This window comes from Mus musculus, chromosome 9 (assembly GCF_000001635.26).
Source record: "Mus musculus strain C57BL/6J chromosome 9, GRCm38.p6 C57BL/6J".
In the NCBI taxonomy this organism is placed as follows: Eukaryota; Metazoa; Chordata; class Mammalia; order Rodentia; family Muridae; genus Mus; species Mus musculus.
In genome coordinates this window covers 119616285-119637841 of record NC_000075.6, presented here as the reverse complement: position 1 = coordinate 119637841, position 21557 = coordinate 119616285, and the positions used below count along the sequence as shown (strand labels likewise).

At 48.8% G+C, this 21557-nt stretch overlaps 1 protein-coding gene across 5 annotated transcripts in view; it reads left to right on the top strand.

Annotated features, from left to right (window-relative positions):
* The window catches only part of Scn10a (sodium channel, voltage-gated, type X, alpha), a 110867-nt gene that overhangs the window by 81481 nt on the left and 7829 nt on the right, over positions 1 to 21557 (top strand). The window contains exons 17-26 of one of the 5 annotated variants that reach the window (NM_009134.3): positions 1947 to 2399; positions 3964 to 4101; positions 6264 to 6387; positions 7603 to 7757; positions 10598 to 10771; positions 13699 to 13821; positions 14794 to 15078; positions 18945 to 18998; positions 20028 to 20165; positions 21038 to 21142. In NM_009134.3, coding sequence (NP_033160.2) covers positions 1947 to 2399; positions 3964 to 4101; positions 6264 to 6387; positions 7603 to 7757; positions 10598 to 10771; positions 13699 to 13821; positions 14794 to 15078; positions 18945 to 18998; positions 20028 to 20165; positions 21038 to 21142 — 1749 coding nt within the window. Of the gene's footprint in view, positions 1 to 1946; positions 2400 to 3960; positions 4102 to 6263; positions 6388 to 7602; positions 7758 to 8187; positions 8352 to 10597; positions 10772 to 13698; positions 13822 to 14793; positions 15079 to 18944; positions 18999 to 20027; positions 21143 to 21557 lie in introns of those variants that run through there. The other 4 variants (NM_001205321.1, XM_017313223.1, XM_017313221.1 and 1 more) reach the window with 4 other exon arrangements.

The following is a 21557-nucleotide window of genomic DNA, read 5'->3' as shown; positions in this document are numbered from 1 at the left end:
CATACAGACACACACTCACACCCACAGGCACACACATACAGACACACCCACCCACAGGCACATGCTCACACATACAGACACACACTCACACATACAGGCACACAATCACACCCACAGACATACACTCACACATACAAATACACACTCACACCCACAGGCACACACTCACACCCACAGGCACACACTCACACATACAGACACACACTCACACATACAGGCACACAATCACACCCACAGACATACACTCACACATACAAATACACACTCACACCCACAGGCACACACTCACACCCACAGGCACACACTCACACATACAGACACACACTCACACCCACAGGCACACACTCACACATACAGGCAAATGCTCACATACAGACACACGCTCACACAGTCTTGAATGGTTGGAGTGCCTTCAAACTTACCAAAGCCACGTGGGCCACACCCTGGGAAGTGTTCATGCTTCCGTGCAGCCTGGCTTTCCAGGAGCGAGCTTGAAGACAGAGCAGGAAAATTCCCGTCCGGCATTCTTTAGCTGAGGGACTCAAGACTGAAGAGTGACTTTCCCAAACCCTAATTTACTTAAAGCCAAGAAAGCGGTATTTGCTCACATGTGTGGGCGTGACGAGTGCTAAGTCTAGGGACTCAGTGAATGGCAGACGGGCTATTCATTGTCAAAGGAAAGTTTCTTGCCTGGCTAGGGTTCTCAAATGATTTTCTTCAAGAGAGTAAAAGGCACTCTCAGCTTGGATCTGGATGGGGCGGCAAGCTGGATGGGACCCAGGTGCTCCCAGGTCCTGGGGGGATGGACCTCTGGAGAAGTAATTAGTCCCACCCCCGGTTTTCTACCCCCTCTCCCTGTGAGTGTCTGTGCCTCCCTATGCTGATCTTCTAAGAGCCCCTTTCTTATGCCAAAGCAACTGAGGACTCCAGAAGTCAATCAGTTTGTGTCTGTAGTAAAGAGGGTGGAAAACAGGGCCCCCAATGGGGGAGCTAGAGAAAGCACCCAAGGAGCTGAAGGGGTCTGCAACCCTGTAGGAGGAACAACAATGTGAACTAACCAGTACCCCCAGAGCTCATGTCTCTAGCTGCATTTGTAGCAGAAGATGGCCTAGTCGGCCATCACTGGGAAGAGAGGCCCCTTGGTCTTGCAAACTTTATATGCCCCTGTACAGGGGAACGCCAGGGCCAGGAAGTGGGAGTGGGTAGGTAGGGGAGCGGGGGGAGGGGGAGGGTAAAGGGGACTTTCAGGATAGTATTTGAAATGTAAATGAAGAAAATACCTAATAAAAAATTGGAAGAAAAAAAAGAGAGGGAGGGAGCTCAGCTGAGAGGATCAAAACACAGTAGGGCACCTGTCTGTCTCCCACCCTGGCTCCTGGGGCACAAATGCCTTCTGCTGATCCTTAATGGTAGACCCTCAAGCCCACCATTCCTCTAAATGTTCCTCTGCTGCCAGGATGATCCCCCACTGCACGGGGAGAGCTATGTGCTTAGAAGCCTTAGGGTCATGGGCTAAGATTAGGGTCCACATGTACAGGGCACCTAAAAGAGCCCCAAAGCTCTCTCCAGCTGTGCCCAGGGTATACATTCTGCCAAGATTCCATTCTTCCAGGTGGGCAGGGACAGCCCAAGCAATCGTTCAAAGAGATCAAGACTATGCCTGTGAAAATGCTGGAAAACCTCTGTGATGGCAGATATCGTTTGTCAATGTGGTGGCATTTAAAATCACCTAGGACACACACCTTTGGGTGTGCCTGTGTGGACATCTCCAGAGTGGTTTAACTGATGAGGGAAGAGCCTTCTGCATGTGGGTGACACCTTCCCATGTGCTAGGGTCCTGCACTGAATGAAGGGGAAGAAGGCCAAGCAGAGCAGCCATCTCTCTGTGTCTCCCCACTGCCCATTCAAAGTGATAGATATGTCTTCCCTTCCGTGCCTTTTCTCAGGTGCTCAACCTATTCATCGCTTTACTGCTGAACTCCTTCAGTGCGGACAACCTCACAGCCCCAGAGGATGACGGGGAGGTGAACAACTTGCAGGTAGCACTGGCCCGGATTCAGGTATTTGGCCATCGGGCCAGTCGGGCCATTACCAGTTACATCAGAAGCCACTGCCGGCTCCGCTGGCCCAAGGTGGAGACCCAGCTGGGGATGAAACCCCCACTCACCAGCTGCAAAGCTGAGAACCACATTGCTACTGATGCTGTCAATGCTGCAGTGGGGAACCTGGCAAAGCCAGCTCTTGGTGGCCCCAAGGAGAACCACGGGGACTTCATCACTGATCCTAACGTGTGGGTCTCTGTGCCCATTGCTGAGGGGGAGTCCGACCTTGATGAGCTCGAGGAAGATGTGGAGCATGCTTCTCAGAGCTCCTGGCAGGAAGAGAGCCCCAAAGGGCAGGTGAGAAGTCTCTTCAGAGGACAGATGGCCACAGGAAGGTGGAGGGGCTGTTGGGCAGAGAGTGGCTCTAAGGCAGAAGAGAGAACTTCTGTCTAGGAGGCTGCGTTCGTTACGTTTCTCACTGACGTGACTGCATACCTTATAGAAGCAACTCAGAGAGGGAAGGACTTGCTTGGCTCATGGTTTGAAGACCTATCAGGTCCCTCACGGTGAGGACAACATAGACACACTGGGCCCCAGTCAGGGAACAGAGACAGATGAATTCTGATGCTCATTAGTCAGTACAGGACACAGGTGTGTTTCCATGGGGATTCTAAATGTGACCAAGTAGGTTAGCCATCAGAGAGGTTTTCCAACACCAGAGTGTCAGAGCTGTGAGCTCCTGGCAAACCAGGCTTAGGCAACCAGCCTGAATAGAAGCTGAAGCCACACCCAGCATTCCAGGGTAGGCACCCACCTCAGCAAAGCCTAGAGGAAAGGGTCAGCCTCCTGAGGAGGCAAGTGGGGATGGGGCGGCAAGTAAGCCGCAGACCACTCCAGGGTACTTGCCCTTACACGCTCCTTGACACAGGGGCAGCAAGCGAGCTGCGGCCCAGACTCTTACAGGAGCAGCTAAGGGCAGGCTTGCAGTACCAAGAGGCCACCAGAAAGCAGGCTCACCTTATCTCTGTCAGAACAGGAAAAATCCTGGTCATTCCCTGACATCTTTACAGGCCTTTTATTTCCAGAGAAGAGACCTCAGAAGGAAATGACAGTCACTTCAGAACCACAGAACTGAAGGCACCCTGGAGCCTTCTGATAACGAGTCTTTCTCGATACCTTGCACGGGTTCCTAGTGCTTTAAGCTGGTACATCAGCCCTCACGAACCTTGGTGACTCAGGGCATCCATTGTGCTCAATGCCAGGTTCAGGGATCCAGGGCAGTCCCTAGGGACACTCAGGGCTGCTGGCCAGGCTGTAAAGCTATGCCCTGCACCCACAGCTCTCCTGACTGCCTTCATCCCCTACAGCTGTCATTTGTACGCTAACAGCTGCTGCTATCAACTATCATTTTCGAGATTCCTTTGTCTGAGTGGCAGCCGAGGCCAGAGTGTCACCTCCCGGGAGTAAAGAACACGAACTCTGTGATAGCTGTCCGCAGCTCAGGGCCATGTTCGGCTACTTTGAGGTCCTTGGGGTATGAGTGCTCAAATGACCTTAGTCCATGACCAGTTTGACTTCTGGCAAGGTTCTGATGGCCATGGCTACCATCTGTGGAGCCAAACCTCCCGCAGTGTATTATATAAGCATCCATATATTTAGTGATCAGAAGAACAACGTGAAGTAAACCTTACCTTCCTGATTTTGCAGATAGAGCTAAAAAGATGAGAGAGATTAGATAAATTTCCTAAGGTCGTGTACCTGCAAATGGAGCCAGGAGCTGTATACAGACCTATACCCCCCAAGCTTAATTCACACTTAGGTACCTATGCACATAAGATGCACATGTGAAGAGCTTAGCTCTTCTGATTCAGAAGTGATGAAGTTGACTCAATTTCCCAGACGGGCCCTCTCTCATCAGCAGGAGCTGCTGCAGCAAGTCCAAAAGTGTGAAGATCACCAGGCAGCCCGAAGCCCACCCTCCGGGATGTCCTCTGAGGACCTGGCTCCATACCTGGGGGAGAGATGGCAGAGGGAGGAGAGCCCTCGGGTCCCTGCCGAGGTAGGTATGTGAGCTTACTAGAGAGGTCCAACAGCTGGACGGATGCTGTCAGCAGGGTTGGTACTATAGGAGGATGGGGACTGGACAAGGCTGCACCCCACTGCAGGACCATCTGCCAACCTCTGGTGACTCACACAATGCTACATTGGTGAAACTCACCCCTTCCTAGTTGTGAGGATGGGAAGAGAGTGTGGGTCCCCCAGGCTATAGGACCTGAGCCACCTTCTACTCTCTAAGCCTGTATGTCTTCATCTATAGGACTGAGTAGCAGTGCCTCTATAGAACTGTGTGCAGTACCTGTATAGAAATATATACAGTACCTCTATAGAACTGTGTGCAGTACCTATATAGAACTCTGTAGCAGTGCCTATATAGGACTGGTGTGGGATGCCTACATAGAACTCTGTGGCAGTGCCTATATAGAACCGTGTAGCGTGCCCATGCAGGATGTGTGCAGTGCCTATTTGGCAAGGTTATTTGGAAGCCTAGATGAGAAGCTGCTTGTCAAATGTTCAGTTCCTGCCTGAAATGGAGTAAGTGCCCAGAAAATGACAGCCAAGAAAGAGAGGACAAAAGACCGTGAACAAAGAGAGTCAGGTAATCTTCCAGAGACAACAGTGAGAGTCGGAGGTGTTCCCTGGGCGGGGGAGTCTTCCCGGGGATGCCCCCCTCCGCCTTTTGTCCACATCATTCTCTCTCGCCAAAAGCAGCCTGGGGTGGAGGGAGGCTGTCTACAGGTGCACAGCGAACTGACAGCCTCACAAAACCCGAGCCGGGAGAACACTCAGCTGCAGGATGCTGGGGAGGTAAAAATAAACCGTGGTGTCACTTACAAACCCTGGGGGAGAGTCTCTCTGCAAAGAGATGCCTGCTACAAAGAGTCAGCGCCTTGGGGCAAGGAAGGTGGTTCAGTCGGTAAAGTGCTTGGTGGCAGCACACAAGGACCTGACTTTGTATCCCTAGTACCCAAGTAAAAAGGCTAGGCTTGGTAGTGCACCCCTATGATCTCAGTGCTGTGGGGAGGGGGGCAGACAAGGGGATCCAGTGGCCAGTCATTCTAGCCAAGTCCGTACTCCACATTCAGTGGGAGACCCTGGCTTTTGTGGAGAGTGACTAAGGAAGACATCTAACTCTAGCCTCAGGCATTCACCCACACGTGTGAGTGTGTGTGTGTGTGTGTGTGTGTGTGTGTGTGTGTGTGTGTGTGTGTATGTGTGTGTATGTGTGTGCACGCATGCACTCTCACACAATCACTCCCACACGTGATGCACACATGATGTGCACACACACAAACGAGCTCCAGATACTTTCACTGCCACTGTAAGAAACTCAAGGCTTTAACTTGACACCTCGGCCCCAAGTGCAGCTGTGTGACAGCCACTGGACTTGGCCAAGATAAGATGAACACAGTTCACCCACGCACACGACTTATCAAGCCCTTCAGTGTGAGGAATGTCAGCTCCTGGCTTTGAGCCCAGGCAAGGCTGACCGCAGCAAACTAAGATAACAGAGTGGACGGAGATGCAGTTTGGGTGGGGGATGTGACATTCCAAATGTGGGCATCCCGTCCCTTCTAAGTTGTTCAATGGACCCCCTGACTAGCCTTCCCTACTCCCTGCTTTCAGTACGTAACTTCTGAGCATGGGTTTTAATTTTGTTTTTGTTTTCTTGGCCATGACCCTGGCCAGGCAGGGAGGGGCCTGTCGGTGACAGATGGGGTTCCTCCCTACCATTTGGCTCCATTAGCCAAGCGATCAGGTTCACTAACTCTGGCTCCTAATTGAATTCGTCTGGAGACATTACAGGCCAGCGCTGCTGGGAGGACGGCAGGGCCCCACAACACCGCTCCCTGATTAAATATTCAAGTGCATTGAAAGCTGAGCATCTTTATGGATGTAATTATGGTGTCTCGGGCCATTGCCAGCTCTCCATCATGGCCCGGAGGTTTACATCCTGGCTCGGCCAAGCCACAGGGCTCCACGGGGAGCATCTGTGTCCTGGCCTTAGGTGTTGAGACCCAAACACACGAGGATGCCAAAGCAGCAGACAGCAGGGCCTGAGCCCTATAGGGATACCAGCCCCACCAGATAGGCAGTGACCATGTACAGTTGTGCCAGATTCTTCAAAGAGCCAGGTTCACTGCCCCAGCCTCTGCCCTGCAGGGAGTGGATGACACAAGCTCCTCCGAGGGCAGCACGGTGGACTGCCCGGACCCAGAGGAGATCCTGAGGAAGATCCCTGAGCTGGCGGAGGAGCTGGACGAGCCCGATGACTGTTTCCCAGAAGGTATGAGAGTCACGGGCCTCCTTGTGCTCATGTTATCCAGAGTCAGCATCCTGCCCAACACTTACCTAAGCACCTCTGTGTCCAGAACCATGACCTGGCATCTACAGGAACCAACCAAACAGGCTCACACCAGTTGGGACATCTGTGTCAGAGCACATTGTCGTCCGTCCGTCCGTTCCCCCCCCCCCCGCCCCCAAACGCTTCGGGAAAGTATAAACCAGTCCTCTTGAGTGTGAGAGGGGGAAATGATACTATACTGGTGTCATTGTGGACTGGTTGGGGCCGTGAAGGACCCCCAGAAGGGTCATGGGTGTCTGCTCCCTTAAATCTTTGGTGACATTGCATAAAGTGGGTCATACGGATCTACTTTCCCCTTTAGTATTTACAAGAGTGAGGCACGTTACGTTCTCCATAGACACTTGTAGGATGGATGAATAGACAAATACTTCCTATTGTAAAGGTGATTATAGCCTTGGTGGCTCTAAATAAGTGGAAATTGTGGAAGCAACATTCTGTTGAGTTTCTGCTTCCACCTGAATTTAGCTAAGCTGGATGGACCTAGGTCCTATCCCAGTGGTTCCCCCAGTCTAATATAGATGGATAGATCAGGCTATAGCTTCCCAGTGCCATCAAATTCAGGACTTGGGGTTTATCAGGCTTCCACGGATCTGTGGGCATAAGGATAGAGACATCTAGTTTCATTTATATTAAGGAAGGAACCTAGGGCGGGCATTTGAATATCAAGGCCATGATGAAAGCCACCCCTAATGAGCTAGGTCGGGAAGACAAGCTGGGAGGGACCACTCCTCTTGTGTTCCAGAAAAGGAGTCTTCACCAGTGGTGCACACAATGGTTTCTCTGCAGACCAGAGCGACATCCTATTGCATTATCTGTCACTATCTATTCTAGCTTACCCTCTGTGCTGTGGAAAAACACTGTGACTAGAAGCATCCAAGGGGAGGAAAGGATTTGTTTGACTTCCAAGTCACGGTCACCACTGAGAGAAGTCGGGGCAGGGAGCTCTAGCAAGAAGCTGAAGCAGAAACCATGAAGGAATGCTATTTGCGCTTGATCACAGGCTCACACTTAGCTAGCTTTCTTACAGAATCCAGGACCACCTGCCTAGGGAAGGGTGCTGCCCACAGTGGGCTGAGTCCGCCTACATCACTGACAATTAAAGCTAACCAGGGCTCTTCCCACCATCTGTCCTCCTAGGCTGCACTCGCCGCTGTCCCTGCTGCAAAGTGAACACCAGTAAGTTTCCTTGGGCCACGGGCTGGCAGGTGCGCAAAACCTGTTACCGCATTGTGGAGCACAGCTGGTTTGAGAGTTTCATTATCTTCATGATCCTGCTCAGCAGTGGAGCGCTGGTAAGGAGGAGGAAGTGGGGTCCCTGCCTCAGTGGCCTCCAACTAGCCTGGCCTTCCATCTAAAGGCTTTAGAGCTCCCTTGGTGGACTGACCCCAAAGCTTGAGCTAAAAGTCCCCAGCCACAGATGGGAGGAGAGCTTTAGCCCTGCTCACCTCATGGGAGGTGCTCAGCACCCCACATGTGACATTCTAAACCTAGATACAAACTGTACGAACAATGAGGGTGTGTCTCCCACTTAACAGATGGAAAAACTAAGACTCAAATGGTCAGAGGACTCTCCCAATGTCACCAACTAGGCAGTAGCAAAACCTAACTTCACCCATACGTGGATCTCTAAACCCTTGGCTTTCTACCCCCCACCCCCACACCCCGACCTCATGAGTACACACTGCCTTTTTCTGAGGATCAAGACCGTCTTCCTTCTCACAGTTCCTTCAAGCATCATCTCCTCACATCTGGGCGTCTGGAGAGCTTGTGGAAACGCAGCCCAGTTGGAGAGCTTGGTGACTGAGCCCAAGAACTTGCATTTCCAACAAACTGAAGCTTGAGGCTGACACTGGCCGCCAAGAGCCACACTGAATAGCAAGGTCTTGTGGGATAGGATCTGAGATGCTCCCTATGCCATTGGCCAAAGGCTGAGCCCTGGGGAGCCAGGAAAGAAGCCCTCTTCCCATGGACTTAGGTTCAGGGCACTGTTGAGTACCCGTCCTAGTTAAGTAAAGTAGACAGACACCAGGAGGGACTTTCTGTCCCAAGCTGGCTGTGCTTCATACATGAGATCGCTAGTACCAAGGGCTCGGCTGGGGTCCAAGCTAATCTGTTTAGGAGCTGGGGCTAGAGCCCCAATTTCCTACAGCTCTACCCATATCCGTGTCTGTTTGTCTTGCTTGTCCTGTGTCATTTGCTCTCTAAAAAGAAAGCAATCTACCGAATGCCCGAGATCTGACTAAATGCCAGAATTGTTCAGTGTACGGCCTCTTGGCCATCAGGAAGAGCATCGGGGAGAAGCTGGTGCTGGGTGGGGGAAGGGATGAGGAAGTGGCCAAAGCTGCTAAGTGGATGGGTCCCTTCCCCTGCACCTCACAGCTCCCGTCTTCCCATGGGCCTTACCCCAAAGGTCCTCTTCTTTGTTCTCTGCACCCGTTGCTGCAACCTCCTCTCTCCTCTCTCTATAGTCTAGTGCCAGCCTCCCTGTTCCCAAGGGGGCACTCAGATCCTGAAACAGCTGTTCTGCCCCAGCCCCACAGCCAGCAGCTTCCCTGCAATCCCTGGCTCGTTTTCCTCTGGGACCAAACAGACATGTACCAAATTTAGGCTTCTTTATGCTTTTACTTTGAGTGCTTAAAAAAAATGAATTTTCATCTGACAAAGTAAAATGGAAAAAACTTGGAAATTATAAAAAAAAAATGGTAAAGGGGGAAAAATCAGCCATTTTCCTGTCACTCAAAGAGAAACCCACTTAGAAAACACTTTGGTGTGGCTCTCGCAGTTTTCTCATGCATGGAATATATAAATATTATAAAATAAATGTATGTGTGCATTCTATAATGTCTCAGGAAATGTGTTCATGTAAACTCACTTAACAGCCACGACATTATAGGAGCATGCCCCTGTATATCCAGTTAGCGCCTGTATTCACACCTCACATAGACCACCCGTCTTCAGCACTACCTTGGAGATATTATGTACTTACTGGAGATTTTTGAATGACAATCAGAGATGTTGAATGATTGCCAGAAATACTGAATGATATTGAATGATGATCAGAGGTAGTTAATGGCTGTCAGGGATAGTTAATGATGGTCAAGAATATTGAATAATAGACGGAGAGAGTGAACGATACCCAAAGATGTTGAATGGTTGTTGGAGATTTATGAATACCTGCCTGGCTTAGGTTTGGTCCAAGATGCAGATATTGAAGTCATGTCTCTTGATCCATCAGCTTATTGAGAAGAACTTGTGGATGGAGCTCAGAAGGAAAGCAGGGGAAGGAAGGTAGGGCAAGAGAAGGAAGGAACTGAGAGACAGGGTCCAGCCTCAGTTGATACCAGGGGTGCCTTGACCGTCCAGGGCATCACAGAGTTATCCTACATGGAGACAAACATATAAAAACCAAAGGCTCCCTGTGGATGCCTTGGACTGTCCTGGTGGGCACCAAATCTATTAAACACTTCCCAAAGTGGATTCATTTTGATCCAAACCATGAAGCTGCTCCCAGCAGCTGGGGACTGAAGCCTCATGTGACACTCTTCAGTCATGCAGACACTGGTAGCACCCATGTCTTTAGCACAGCCTTAAAGATAATTTGACTAGCTTCCTGACACCTATTTGGCTCCCAAAGACTGACTGTCTTTCACTCCCATCCATCATCCCTGAGAGGGGATGTCTAATGGACACACCAGCATTGGGACCGTCTCTGTTCTTTCTCATCTTTGCCTCTGATAAAAGGAAAAATTGGTGTCTCTTTTTTATTTGAATTTCCTTGATTACCCATGAAAAAAAATGCTCACTTTCAGAAGTTTCTTGGCAACTCTTTCCTCTCTTGTGGACTGCCTGCGGATATCCCTCTGTGCTTTTATTTTTAAAATAAGTCACTGTGAACATCCCCTTGGTTTGCCTCCAAAATCCAGCTTGAGGTTTCTTTTCTCACTTGTACCCAACAGCCCTGTGCAGTGCTCGATGTCCCTGTGAGCTGCATCGTCTCCATTTATGTCCCACTCACGTTGCCGCCTCCACTTTCTGCTGAAGCTGTTCTCCAGAGGCTGTGGGCAGGCTGGGCGGGTCCTTGCTGTGGGTCAGGACTCCTGTGATCCTGGTCATTCTCCTCCCTGCCCTGCAGGCCTTTGAGGATAACTACCTGGAAGAAAAGCCCCGAGTGAAGTCTGTGCTGGAGTACACTGACAGAGTGTTCACCTTCATCTTTGTATTCGAGATGTTGCTCAAGTGGGTAGCTTATGGCTTCAAAAAATATTTCACCAATGCCTGGTGCTGGCTGGACTTCCTCATCGTGAATGTGAGTGGGGCTGTGGGGGTGGAGGTGGGAATCTCTCACCAGAGGCAGGTGCCTAAGGCTAGAACAAACACAAGCTGATCGGTTGTCTCTGGGGGCTGCTTTAAGCACTGAGTGAGAAGTCAGGGTAAGTTTGCATGTCAGTGAGTAGTAGCTCCAGGAAGCTCACAATTCAGACACGATGGTGACCCTCGGGTGAGCCTGCAGGTCTCTGGCTTCTGCTAAGTAAAGCTACTACAGCAAGATAATGTGGGCATCCCAGCTTCTGTGTTCCTTCACCCATCACCAGGGTTCTGGACCTCAGAGCACTGTGGTCTTCAAACAGAACCCGTCCGCTTGCTAGCTTCATGGTCTCCATGACTAAGTCAAAGATACCCATGGAGCTTTAAAAAAACAACCCTGCGCATCCTGGTCTCTAGGAGATTCCAGCCTTTCTGGTCTTGGGCCAGCTCTAGGCATCAGTATTTAGAAGTTTCAGTCATTTTCAAGGTGTGTCTATGGCTGTAAACCTCTGAGCGGAGGGCACTGGCTCCTCTTTGGTATCAGCAAAGGCATCAGAAGGTCCTGCTGGAACTCCTACGTAGGGACTCTTGTCATCTGACTGCTAACCCCTGCATCAGTGCATCGGCTGTGAGCCCCACACTCAGGCCACCGTCCCTCCTGTGGCTAACCCATTCCACTGCCCTACCTCCTAGCAGGCTGTCTCCTTCTTGGCTTTTCAATATGCCAACCTGTGTTACTTGCTCACTGTTGTCTATCTGAGAGCAGGGTAAGCTGTGGGTTGTCTCTGTCTCCCTCCTTCAGCAGCCACTTGCACCAGGGCCTTGCAATGCCAGGAAACATGTCCACATCTGGTATTTGCCTCCTGAATCTGGCTAGGCTCCTCTCTGATGGACTGTAGCTTGGGATTGAGACAGATGAGCCCCCCCCATTCCCTTAGCTGTGTTTTGTTGGGTGTCTCATCACAACCACAGTAAAGAAGCAGAACCTGATCTATAAATGAATGGAAACAGGCTTCCCTGGAGGATGTGCAAAAAACTGACATAAAACTGTCCCAAACCTTGTTGTCCTCAGACAGACAGAGAGCTGGGTGCCTGATGGTATCAGCCTTGTATTGATGCAAGAAGGAGGTCCATCCAGTCTGTTTTGGCTGTTGTGGGTCTGTTAGAATAGACTGCCCATTAAAAGAAAGGGTATTGTTTCAGACACAAGGAGCCACATGTCAACCCCTTGCTTTCCGGAGTCCTAGTGCAGGTACCAGAGTATGTAAGGTCAGTCTCAGTTCAACATCAACCAGGATTTGTGGGTCTGGGTACCAGCCCCATCAAGCTAAGCTTGTCCCCAGACCATTACCCTTAGCATCTTGGAGATTCCTGGGATGGGTGACTGTTTTTCTATGACAGCCTGTGTCCTTTGCTGCCCTTGGGGTACCACCTAAAAAGAACTGTCAGACCCACAGGGATTTGCTGCTCAGTTGTACCTCAAATGTCCACTGAAGCTAGATCTCGGACAACTGCCAGCTATGAGAACTAGCTAACTTCTGAATCCCCTCTTTCCACTTGACTCTCTCACTTCACAAAAGGGCAAAAGTGTCCCAATCTAGCAGGTCACAAAAAGGGACCAAGAGGAACCTAAACATATACATATAAGCAAGACTCGTTCCAACCCGATTTTCTGAGCAAAGACAGTTAAGAATAACTCTAAAATCCTTCAAAATAAGCATATTGGTCACTTTTCTACTGCTGTGTTAAATTTCCATGTCCAAAAGCAACATAGAGAAGAAATGGTTTATTTGGGCTTATGCTTCCAAAGGGAGAGAGTCCGTCACCACAGGGAAGCTTGGCACAGGAGCAGGAAACTGGATGGTCACTTTTCGCCCTCACTCAAGAAGCAGGGGTTGTGTTTGGGGGGAGGGGAGAAACAAGAAGTAGAACAAGGCTGTAAACCTTCAAAGTCAGCTCTCTCCCTGCCTCCATGATCCCAGCAATGCATTTCCTCCAGCAAGGCTTCTCCCCTTAAAGGGTCCATAACCTGCCCAAACAGCATCACCAGCTGGAGACCAAGTGTTCAGATACATGAGTCTGTGGGGGACATTTCATACTCAAACCACCACGATGAGCTTTATTATAGGTGCAATGAAGGGACCTCAGCTGCCTAGGTCTCTGAAAGCCAATCAAAATGTTAAGGTTCTTAGGACCCTTGGAAGGGAAATGAAGTTTTATCTGCATGCATCTTGGAATAGCAGTGAGTGAGAATGGGTTGTCTTGCCCAGAACTCCATGTGTGTAATGAATAGGTCTTGAGACCATAACAGAAGACGGGGCAGAAAGAATGTAGATCCAGAGAAAGGGATGGCGCACTGTAGAATGTTGTCTTCTGGGTGTGCCATGGACATCCCACTCATGAACTCTCAGCAATGGTGATTACCTGCACAAGTTTGGGTCCATTGCTACCCTGTCATGATTGAGGAGGAGTTCATGAGGCCCCACCCATCCCCAGCGATCTATAGACAGCTAGTGGTTGCTGGAGGAAGGAGAGACATTGTTCTTAGTGGTGCAGACTAGCTAGATATCTGTGCTCCTGTAAGCAACCCTAATGAAACTCACTGGGTCTTCTAAAAATAAGTTATGAAAGTAAAAGGGATCTAATTGGAGGAGGGAGGAGTCAGTGGGTGGATGAGGGAGATAACAGGGAATCATGGGTAGTGAATATCGTGTGTTTGTGAAAATATAAAGTCCATCGTTATGTATAATTAATATACAGTAATAAACACTTTGATTCAGTAAAAGAAAAGGACTTTCAAGGTTCAGGAAAAGGTGGGAGCCAGGACAGTTGTCTAGAGAGACAGAGCAAGCAGGAAGTAGGAGGCTGGGCGGAGACAGATAACATTCCAGAACACTACGATGTTGCTTTGGTCTCTGCCTGCACCAGATCTCCCTCACAAGCCTCATAGCCAAGATCCTCGAGTATTCAGACGTGGCGTCCATCAAAGCCCTTCGGACTCTCCGTGCCCTCCGGCCGCTGCGGGCTCTGTCTCGATTCGAAGGCATGAGGGTAAGACCCTGTTTTGGAACTTCTCTGATTAGCACCATTCTACAAACCTTCTCTAACTTCCTCCACTCCCATGTCCTCCATACCGCTGTCTCAAAGTGACAGGTCCCACTTCCAGTTATCAGCTCTTCATTGTCCCTTCCTGATCAGGCTCTGATGACACTGTGTCATCTAACTCTCTTGTCTCCCTCAAGTCTGATCTTAAGAACCTCTTTTCTTGTCACCCACAAATGCCACCACCCCCATGACTCAGACCTTACACCCTCAGGGAAGGGGACCTTGGTTATTCTCTGCCTCTTGGTCTTATCCCTAAGTATGTCCAGAGCTCTCACTGTTGCATTTCAAGTGAGTCTTTTCTCTGGCACTCTGCATAAATGTAGAGATAACCTCCACCCAGCACCTCAGCCAGAGTCCACCTGAAGGTGTCCTGGCTCTGGATACAGCCTCTATGTCCTGTGGCTTTCTCCCCACCCACCCTGTCCTTCACTGCTGTCAGTTTCCTTCCAGTCTCACCTCCACCAGTGGCTCAAAGCCATCACCATAGCTTTGCAAATAGCAGTGTAGTTTTCAGATCAGCTGTGGGCTGGAGAGATGGCTCAGTCAGCACAGAGCTCACCTTGCAAACATAAGGACATAATTCAAGCCCCAGACCCCATGTAAAAAGCATAATTTAAAAGACTGGCATGGAGGTACATGTGTATAATCTCAGCTGGGGAGGTAGAGGTGGGCAGATCCCTGGGGAGGTAGAGGTGGGCAGATCCCTGGGGAGGTAGAGGTAAGCAGATCCCTGGGGCTCATTGGCAGCCTACCCTACCTGGTGAGTTCTAGGCCATGAGAGACTGCCTCAGAGGAGGTGGGTGGGATTCCTAAAGATGACACTGAAGATCGTCTTCCAGTCTCCACACGCAGGTATGTGTGTAAGAAGCACAGAAAGGGACATTTGGGGATTTCAGGTCTTCTTCTGTTTCCCACCAGGTAGTGGTGGATGCCTTGGTGGGCGCCATTCCCTCCATCATGAACGTCCTCCTCGTCTGCCTCATCTTCTGGCTCATCTTCAGCATCATGGGTGTGAACCTCTTCGCCGGGAAATTTTCGAGATGTGTCGACACCAGAAGCAACCCATTTTCCGTCGTGAATTCGACATTCGTGACTAACAAGTCTGACTGTTACAATCAAAACAATACTGGCCACTTCTTCTGGGTTAACGTCAAAGTCAACTTCGACAACGTTGCTATGGGCTACCTCGCGCTTCTCCAGGTGGTAAGTCAAGTCTGAGATCCATCTTCTCTGTGCCTTTGGCTGCTTAGTAAATGGAGCTTCCAGATTCTTCCATAAGATGCTACAAGAGGCAGCACTGAGTGTGAGCTGAAACCACTCTGTATTTCCACAGATGACAGGCCTTGATGAGAAGACCTCACTAATGAGTGTGAGCTCACAGGGCTACTGTTGGCTAAGTCTACATAATAAAATAAAAAGATGGACCATCCATGAGGCTTGTGATTGATAGGGTTACGGAGCAGGCTTGTTTGTATACAGGGCTTTATCTTTTTTTTTTTTTTTTCCATTTTTTATTAGGTATTTAGCTCATTTACATTTCCAATGCTATACCAAAAGTCCCCCTTACCCACCCACCCCCACTCCCCTACCCACCCACTCCCCCCCTTTGGCCCTGGCGTTCCCCTGTACCGGGGCACACAAAGTCTGCGTGTCCAATGGGCCTCTCTTTCCAGTGATGGCCGACTAGGCCATCTTTTGATACATATGCAGCTAGAGTCAAGAGCTCAGGGGTACTGGTTAGTTCATAATGTTGTTCCACCTATAGGGTTGAAGATCCCTTTAGCTCCTTGGGTACTTTCTCTAGCTCCTCCATTGGGAGCCCTGTGATCCATCCATTAGCTGACTGTGAGCATCCACTTCTGTGTTTGCTAGGCCCCGGCATAGTCTCACAAGAGACAGCTACATCTGGGTCCTTTCGATAAAATCTTGCTAGTATATGCAATGGTGTCAGCGTTTGGATGCTGATTATGGGGTGGATCCCTGGATATGGCAGTCTCTACATGGTCCATCCTTTCATCTCAGCTCCAAACTTTGTTTCTGTAACTCCTTCCATGGGTGTTTTGTTCCCACTTCTAAGGAGGGGCATAGTGTCCACACTTCAGTCTTCATTTTTCTTGAGTTTCATGTGTTTAGGAAATTGTATCTTATATCGTGGGTATCCTAGGTTTTGGGCTAGTATCCACTTATCAGTGAGTACATATTGTGTGAGTTCCTTTGTGATTGTGTTACCTCACTCAGGATGATGCTCTCCAGGTCCATCCATTTGGCTAGGAATTTCATAAATTCATTCTTTTTAATAGCTGAGTAGTACTCCATTGTGTAGATGTACCACATTTTCTGTATCCATTCCTCTGTTGAGGGGCATCTGGGTTCTTTCCAGTTTCTGGCTATTATAAATAAGGCTGCTATGAACATAGTGGAGCATGTGTCCTTCTTACCAGTTGGGGCTTCTTCTGGATATATGCCCAGGAGAGGTATTGCTGGATCCTCCGGTAGTACTATGTCCAATTTTCTGAGGAACCGCCAGACTGATTTCCAGAGTGGTTGTACAAGCCTGCAATCCCACCAACAATGGAGGAGTGTTCCTCTTTCTCCACATCCTCGCCAGCATCTGCTGTCACCTGAATTTTTGATCTTAGCCATTCTCACTGGTGTGAGGTGGAATCTCAGGGTTGTTTTGATTTGCATTTCCCTGATGATTAAGGATGTTGAACATTTTTCAGGTGCTTCTCTGCCATTCGGTATTCCTCAGGTGAGAATTCTTTGTTCAGTTCTGAGCCCCATTTTTTAAGGGGGTTATTTGATTTTCTGAGGTCCACCTTCTTGAGTTCTTTATATATGTTGGATATTAGTCCCCTATCTGATTTAGGATAGGTAAAGATCCTTTCCCAGTCTGTTGGTGGTCTTTTTGTCTTATAGACAGTGTCTTTTGCCTTGCAGAAACTTTGGAGTTTCATTAGGTCCCATTTGTCAATTCTCGATCTTACAGCACAAGCCATTGCTGTTCTGTTCAGGAATTTTTCCCCTGTGCCCATATCTTCAAGGCTTTTCCCCACTTTCTCCTCTATAAGTTTCAGTGTCTCTGGTTTTATGTGAAGTTCCTTGATCCACTTAGATTTGACCTTAGTACAAGGAGATAAGTATGGATCGATTCGCATTCTTCTACATGATAACAACCAGTTGTGCCAGCACCAATTGTTGAAAATGCTGTCTTTCTTCCACTGGATGGTTTTGGCTCCCTTGTCGAAGATCAAGTGACCATAGGTGTGTGGGTTCATTTCTGGGTCTTCAATTCTATTCCATTGGTCCACTTGTCTGTCTCTATACCAGTACCATGCAGTTTTTATCACAATTGCTCTGTAGTAAAGCTTTAGGTCAGGCATGGTGATTCCACCAGAGGTTCTTTTATCCTTGAGAAGAGTTTTTGCTATCCTCGGTTTTTTGTTATTCCAGATGAATTTGCAAATTGCTCCTTCTAATTCGTTGAAGAATTGAGTTGGAATTTTAATGGGGATTGCATTGAATCTGTAGATTGCTTTTGGCAAGATAGCCATTTTTACAATGTTGGTCCTGCCAATCCATGAGCATGGGAGATCTTTCCATCTTCTGAGATCTTCTTTAATTTCTTTCTTCAGGGACTTGAAGTTTTTATCATACAGATCTTTCACTTCCTTCGTTAGAGTCACGCCGAGATATTTTATATTATTTGTGGCTATTGAGAAGGGTGTTGTTTCCCTAATTTCTTTCTCAGCCTGTTTATTCTTTGTGTAGAGAAAGGCCATTGACTTGTTTGAGTTAATTTTATATCCAGCTACTTCACCGAAGCTGTTTATCAGGTTTAGGAGTTCTCTGTTGGAATTTTTAGGGTCACTTACATATACTATCATATCATCTGCAAAAAGTGATATTTTGACTTCCTCTTTTCCAATTTGTATCCCCTTGATCTCCTTTTGTTGTCGAATTGCTCTGGCTAATACTTCAAGTACTATGTTGAAAAGCTAGGGAGAAAGTGGGCAGCCTTGTCTAGTTACAGGGCTTTATCTTTCGCTGCTTGCTGTCTCCTGTATGGTAAATCAATTACAGCTAATTGAGTTTGTTGCAATGATGGATACTATTGATAATGGTCAAGTGTGTTCATGCTGCACACTTGTCTATATCTACACCTTCACTCAGTCCTGTGTTCACTGTGGTGTGGTTACAGTTACACATCTGTCACATTTCTTTGCCTATGAGTTCCTGTATTCCACCCCCTGGTTCATGCATTGAAGGAACAAGTAACCTCTGTGTAGCTGCGGCCTATCAGGCACTAGGTTTAACCCCTGGAGATGATAGTCAGGACAGGATGCAGGAACTGGGGCTTTATGAGAAAACTGGACAAATGTGTTATTCAAATAGCCCATCAGACCCTGTAACAGGCTGGAGAGAGCTAAGTCTCTTTCATGCCTGGGACATGTTACAAAGCACATCTGCTTTTGAGACTTCAAGGATGCTAAACCTGGGCCTGGAGGTGGCTCATGAGCAATTGCTATGCAAGCATGAAGACCTGAGTTCAGATCCTCTTCGCCCATGTAAAATTCTGGGCGTGCCGGCACTCGCCTCTAACCTCAGTGCTGGGGGTGTGAAATCAGAAGCATCAGGAGAGCTTGTTGGCCACCATCCTAGCTGAAGAATAAAGTGTGAGCCTCGGGTTCAGTGAGCAAGTATGCCTCAAGGGAATAAGGCAGACAGCAATTGAAAAGGATGCTAGACAACTTCCTCTGTCTTCTGCACACACGTGCATGAAAACAGGTAACACACACACACACAAAGAATGTTAAAACAAGGGCAGGAAACTGGGCGGGGAAGAGGGAAAAGAGGAAATTTCAGGTAGGATATAATATATGAGAGAAGAATAAATTAAAATTTTAAATAAATAAATAAATAAATAAATAAATAAATTTTAAAATCATTGACCTTTCGAAAAGAAAGAATGGTAAAACTGGAGACAAGAGATGTGGTTTTGTTCACACTTTCAGACGGGTCCAGTTAAACAGACAGACACTGATTGTCATCCACCTTCTTGTTTCCAGGCAACCTTCAAAGGCTGGATGGACATTATGTATGCAGCTGTCGATTCTCGAGATGTGAGTCTCCACTCCTGTGCTTTCCCGTCTGTGTGCCCTGTTGCAGCAACTCTGTGTGATGAAATGTAAAAGGCCTTGGTGCCAGAAGAGTCAGGCACCCACAGCTTCCCACAACCCATCTCTGTGGCAACATCCAGCGGCTATGTTTTTGGGTCTTTGAGCCCTGCTAGCTTGCCTCCTTCTGTGTGTGCTCCTTAGACTTCTCCAGCATGTCCGTTGCCACTGTTTAGCGTCAACAGCTGTGTAGAGAGGTGGTTTTCTTGTTGCTATGACCAAACACCTGACAAGAAACAATGTAAAGAAGTTGTTTTGGCTTACAGTTCAAAGGGGATATGGTCTCCCCTGGCCTGGAAGACATGATAAGAGAGGGAGGCATCTGGTCCCATTGCACACCCAGTCAGGAAGCAGAGTAGACAGGAAATAATTCACATCTTTCAGCCAGGTTTTCTATCTTAAATGTTCCACAACCTTCCTGAATGGCAGCACCAACTAGGAACCAAATATCCAAACACTAATGAACCTCTGGGAGACATTCCACATTCAAATCCTAACAGTAGTGCTGATGATGGGAAGGGCCCCTTCCTGCCATGGTAGGCACAACTGACATCCTGCCAGTGTCCCCTCGTCCCCTGGGATTCCCATCCTCTGTTTGAAGCCTTTCTCAGCTCCTCGGATCTTGCTCTGTGGCCTCACCCAGCAGGACACGGGTGGGATGTTTCTGGACACCTCTTATTGGGGGGTTCACAGACAAGCATCATACTTCCTTATTCGCTGGTGGTCCCATTGTGGGTTGTGTTCTCCACCAGGGTGGAGCTACAGTTGCCTGCAGCAGCAGCCACCTAGTTATTAATACCCCTTCAGCCCCTCTCACCTGTGGCTTCTTCCCAGCCCCCTCAAACCCCCTTCATGGGATAAAGAACCAGGGTCATGTCTCCAGGGTCATGTCTCCAGGGTCATGTCTTGGCATTGGCTTTCAGGGGAACCTAAGCCACTCGCCCTCATTGCATCTCCTGTTTTATTTGACCACAGATCAACAGTCAGCCCAATTGGGAGGAGAGCCTGTACATGTACCTATACTTCGTCGTCTTCATCATTTTCGGTGGCTTCTTCACGCTGAATCTCTTTGTCGGGGTCATCATTGACAACTTCAATCAACAGAAAAAAAAGATAAGTGGGCCTCCGGCGTGTCCGCCGCCGTAATGAATCGTGTGCTTCCCTTCCCTCAGTCAGCTGTGGCCACGTGGCTAGAAGCCAGTGAGACTTACAGCGCTTCCTATCTGTAGCGACAAGCTGATATTCGACCCTTGGGTTTGGTCCTCACTGCTGTCTGGTGCTTGCTGCAGCTACTGCTTGGGGAGCTATGTTTGCAGTGTTAGCCATGCTCCTCGAGAGTCCCATCCTCCAGGAAAGTGACCCTGGCCTCCTCAGCTGGAGCCAAAGTCACAGAGGAAGCCTTAAGTTCCGATAGGGAGAGAGAGCTCTAGCACCTGCCACTCTAGCGTTAAGCCCCCAAGGGACAGAGTCAGGACGTCTCAGGAAGGACCAACGCCGTAGGCACTCTCAGAATCCCAACCTTCTGGGGAAGGAGTTTCTTACCTCTACCCTTCCCGTAGCTTCATAGGAACCTATCCCAATTATTTAGCTATATTTATAATATAAGATAGGAGTGTTAAAGGTATAAAACACTTTCCCATTGTGCCCGCATCTACTCCTAGAGTCCTATTCCCAAGCCCTCTCCACTCTTGGTACTGTAGAATAGAAACAAGCTTTGCTTCAGAAACCCGGGCACTGGATCTTATCCAGGTGCTCACTTCAGAGTCGTTAGTGGGCATAGCACTGTGGTAGAGCATTTGGCTGTAGAAACAAACCTCGGCAGGGAGTCTGCAATGGGCCATTCCCTCTCAGGCCAGGCCTTCCCTTATCATTCTCGCAGAGGAGATAGGAAGGCTGAAGTGGTCCTTCCTCTCAGAACACTCAGGTTTTGGCATGTCTGGGGGATCTTGTTATTTTAATAACATCAGCAGGTCCTTCTCCTCTACCTAGGGGGCCAGGACATCTTCATGACAGAGGAGCAGAAGAAGTACTACAATGCCATGAAGAAGCTGGGCTCCAAGAAACCCCAGAAGCCCATCCCACGGCCTTTGGTGAGCCCCTGGGTTTCTCTCTCCCTGAGCAGGTTTGCAAATTAATTCATCCTAAGCCTGGGCTGAATGGAAGCCTGGCCAGCTCTGTGTGGGGAGATCTGGGGTGAGTTTAGAGGTGGAAGTGATGAGGCTCCCAGGCCCCAATAGTGAGAAGTTTAAATAAAGTGAAAGCAGCTCTGTGGGTGCGTCCGTCACGCTTGTCTGATGAGTTCTGTAACGCCCAACAACCTTAGGCTTCCATGGTGGCCTTGGAAACAGTAAAAAATAGTAAGGGTGGTTAGGATTTCTACCCCATGGTGTGGCCCTCCTATGGGTTACTCCAGTGAGTCCAGGCTGTCAGGACATTTACAGGGAGGAGAGAGCTGTCACGTTCAACACACTTTGTGTGTCGATAATGAGAATCGATTTGTTGCTA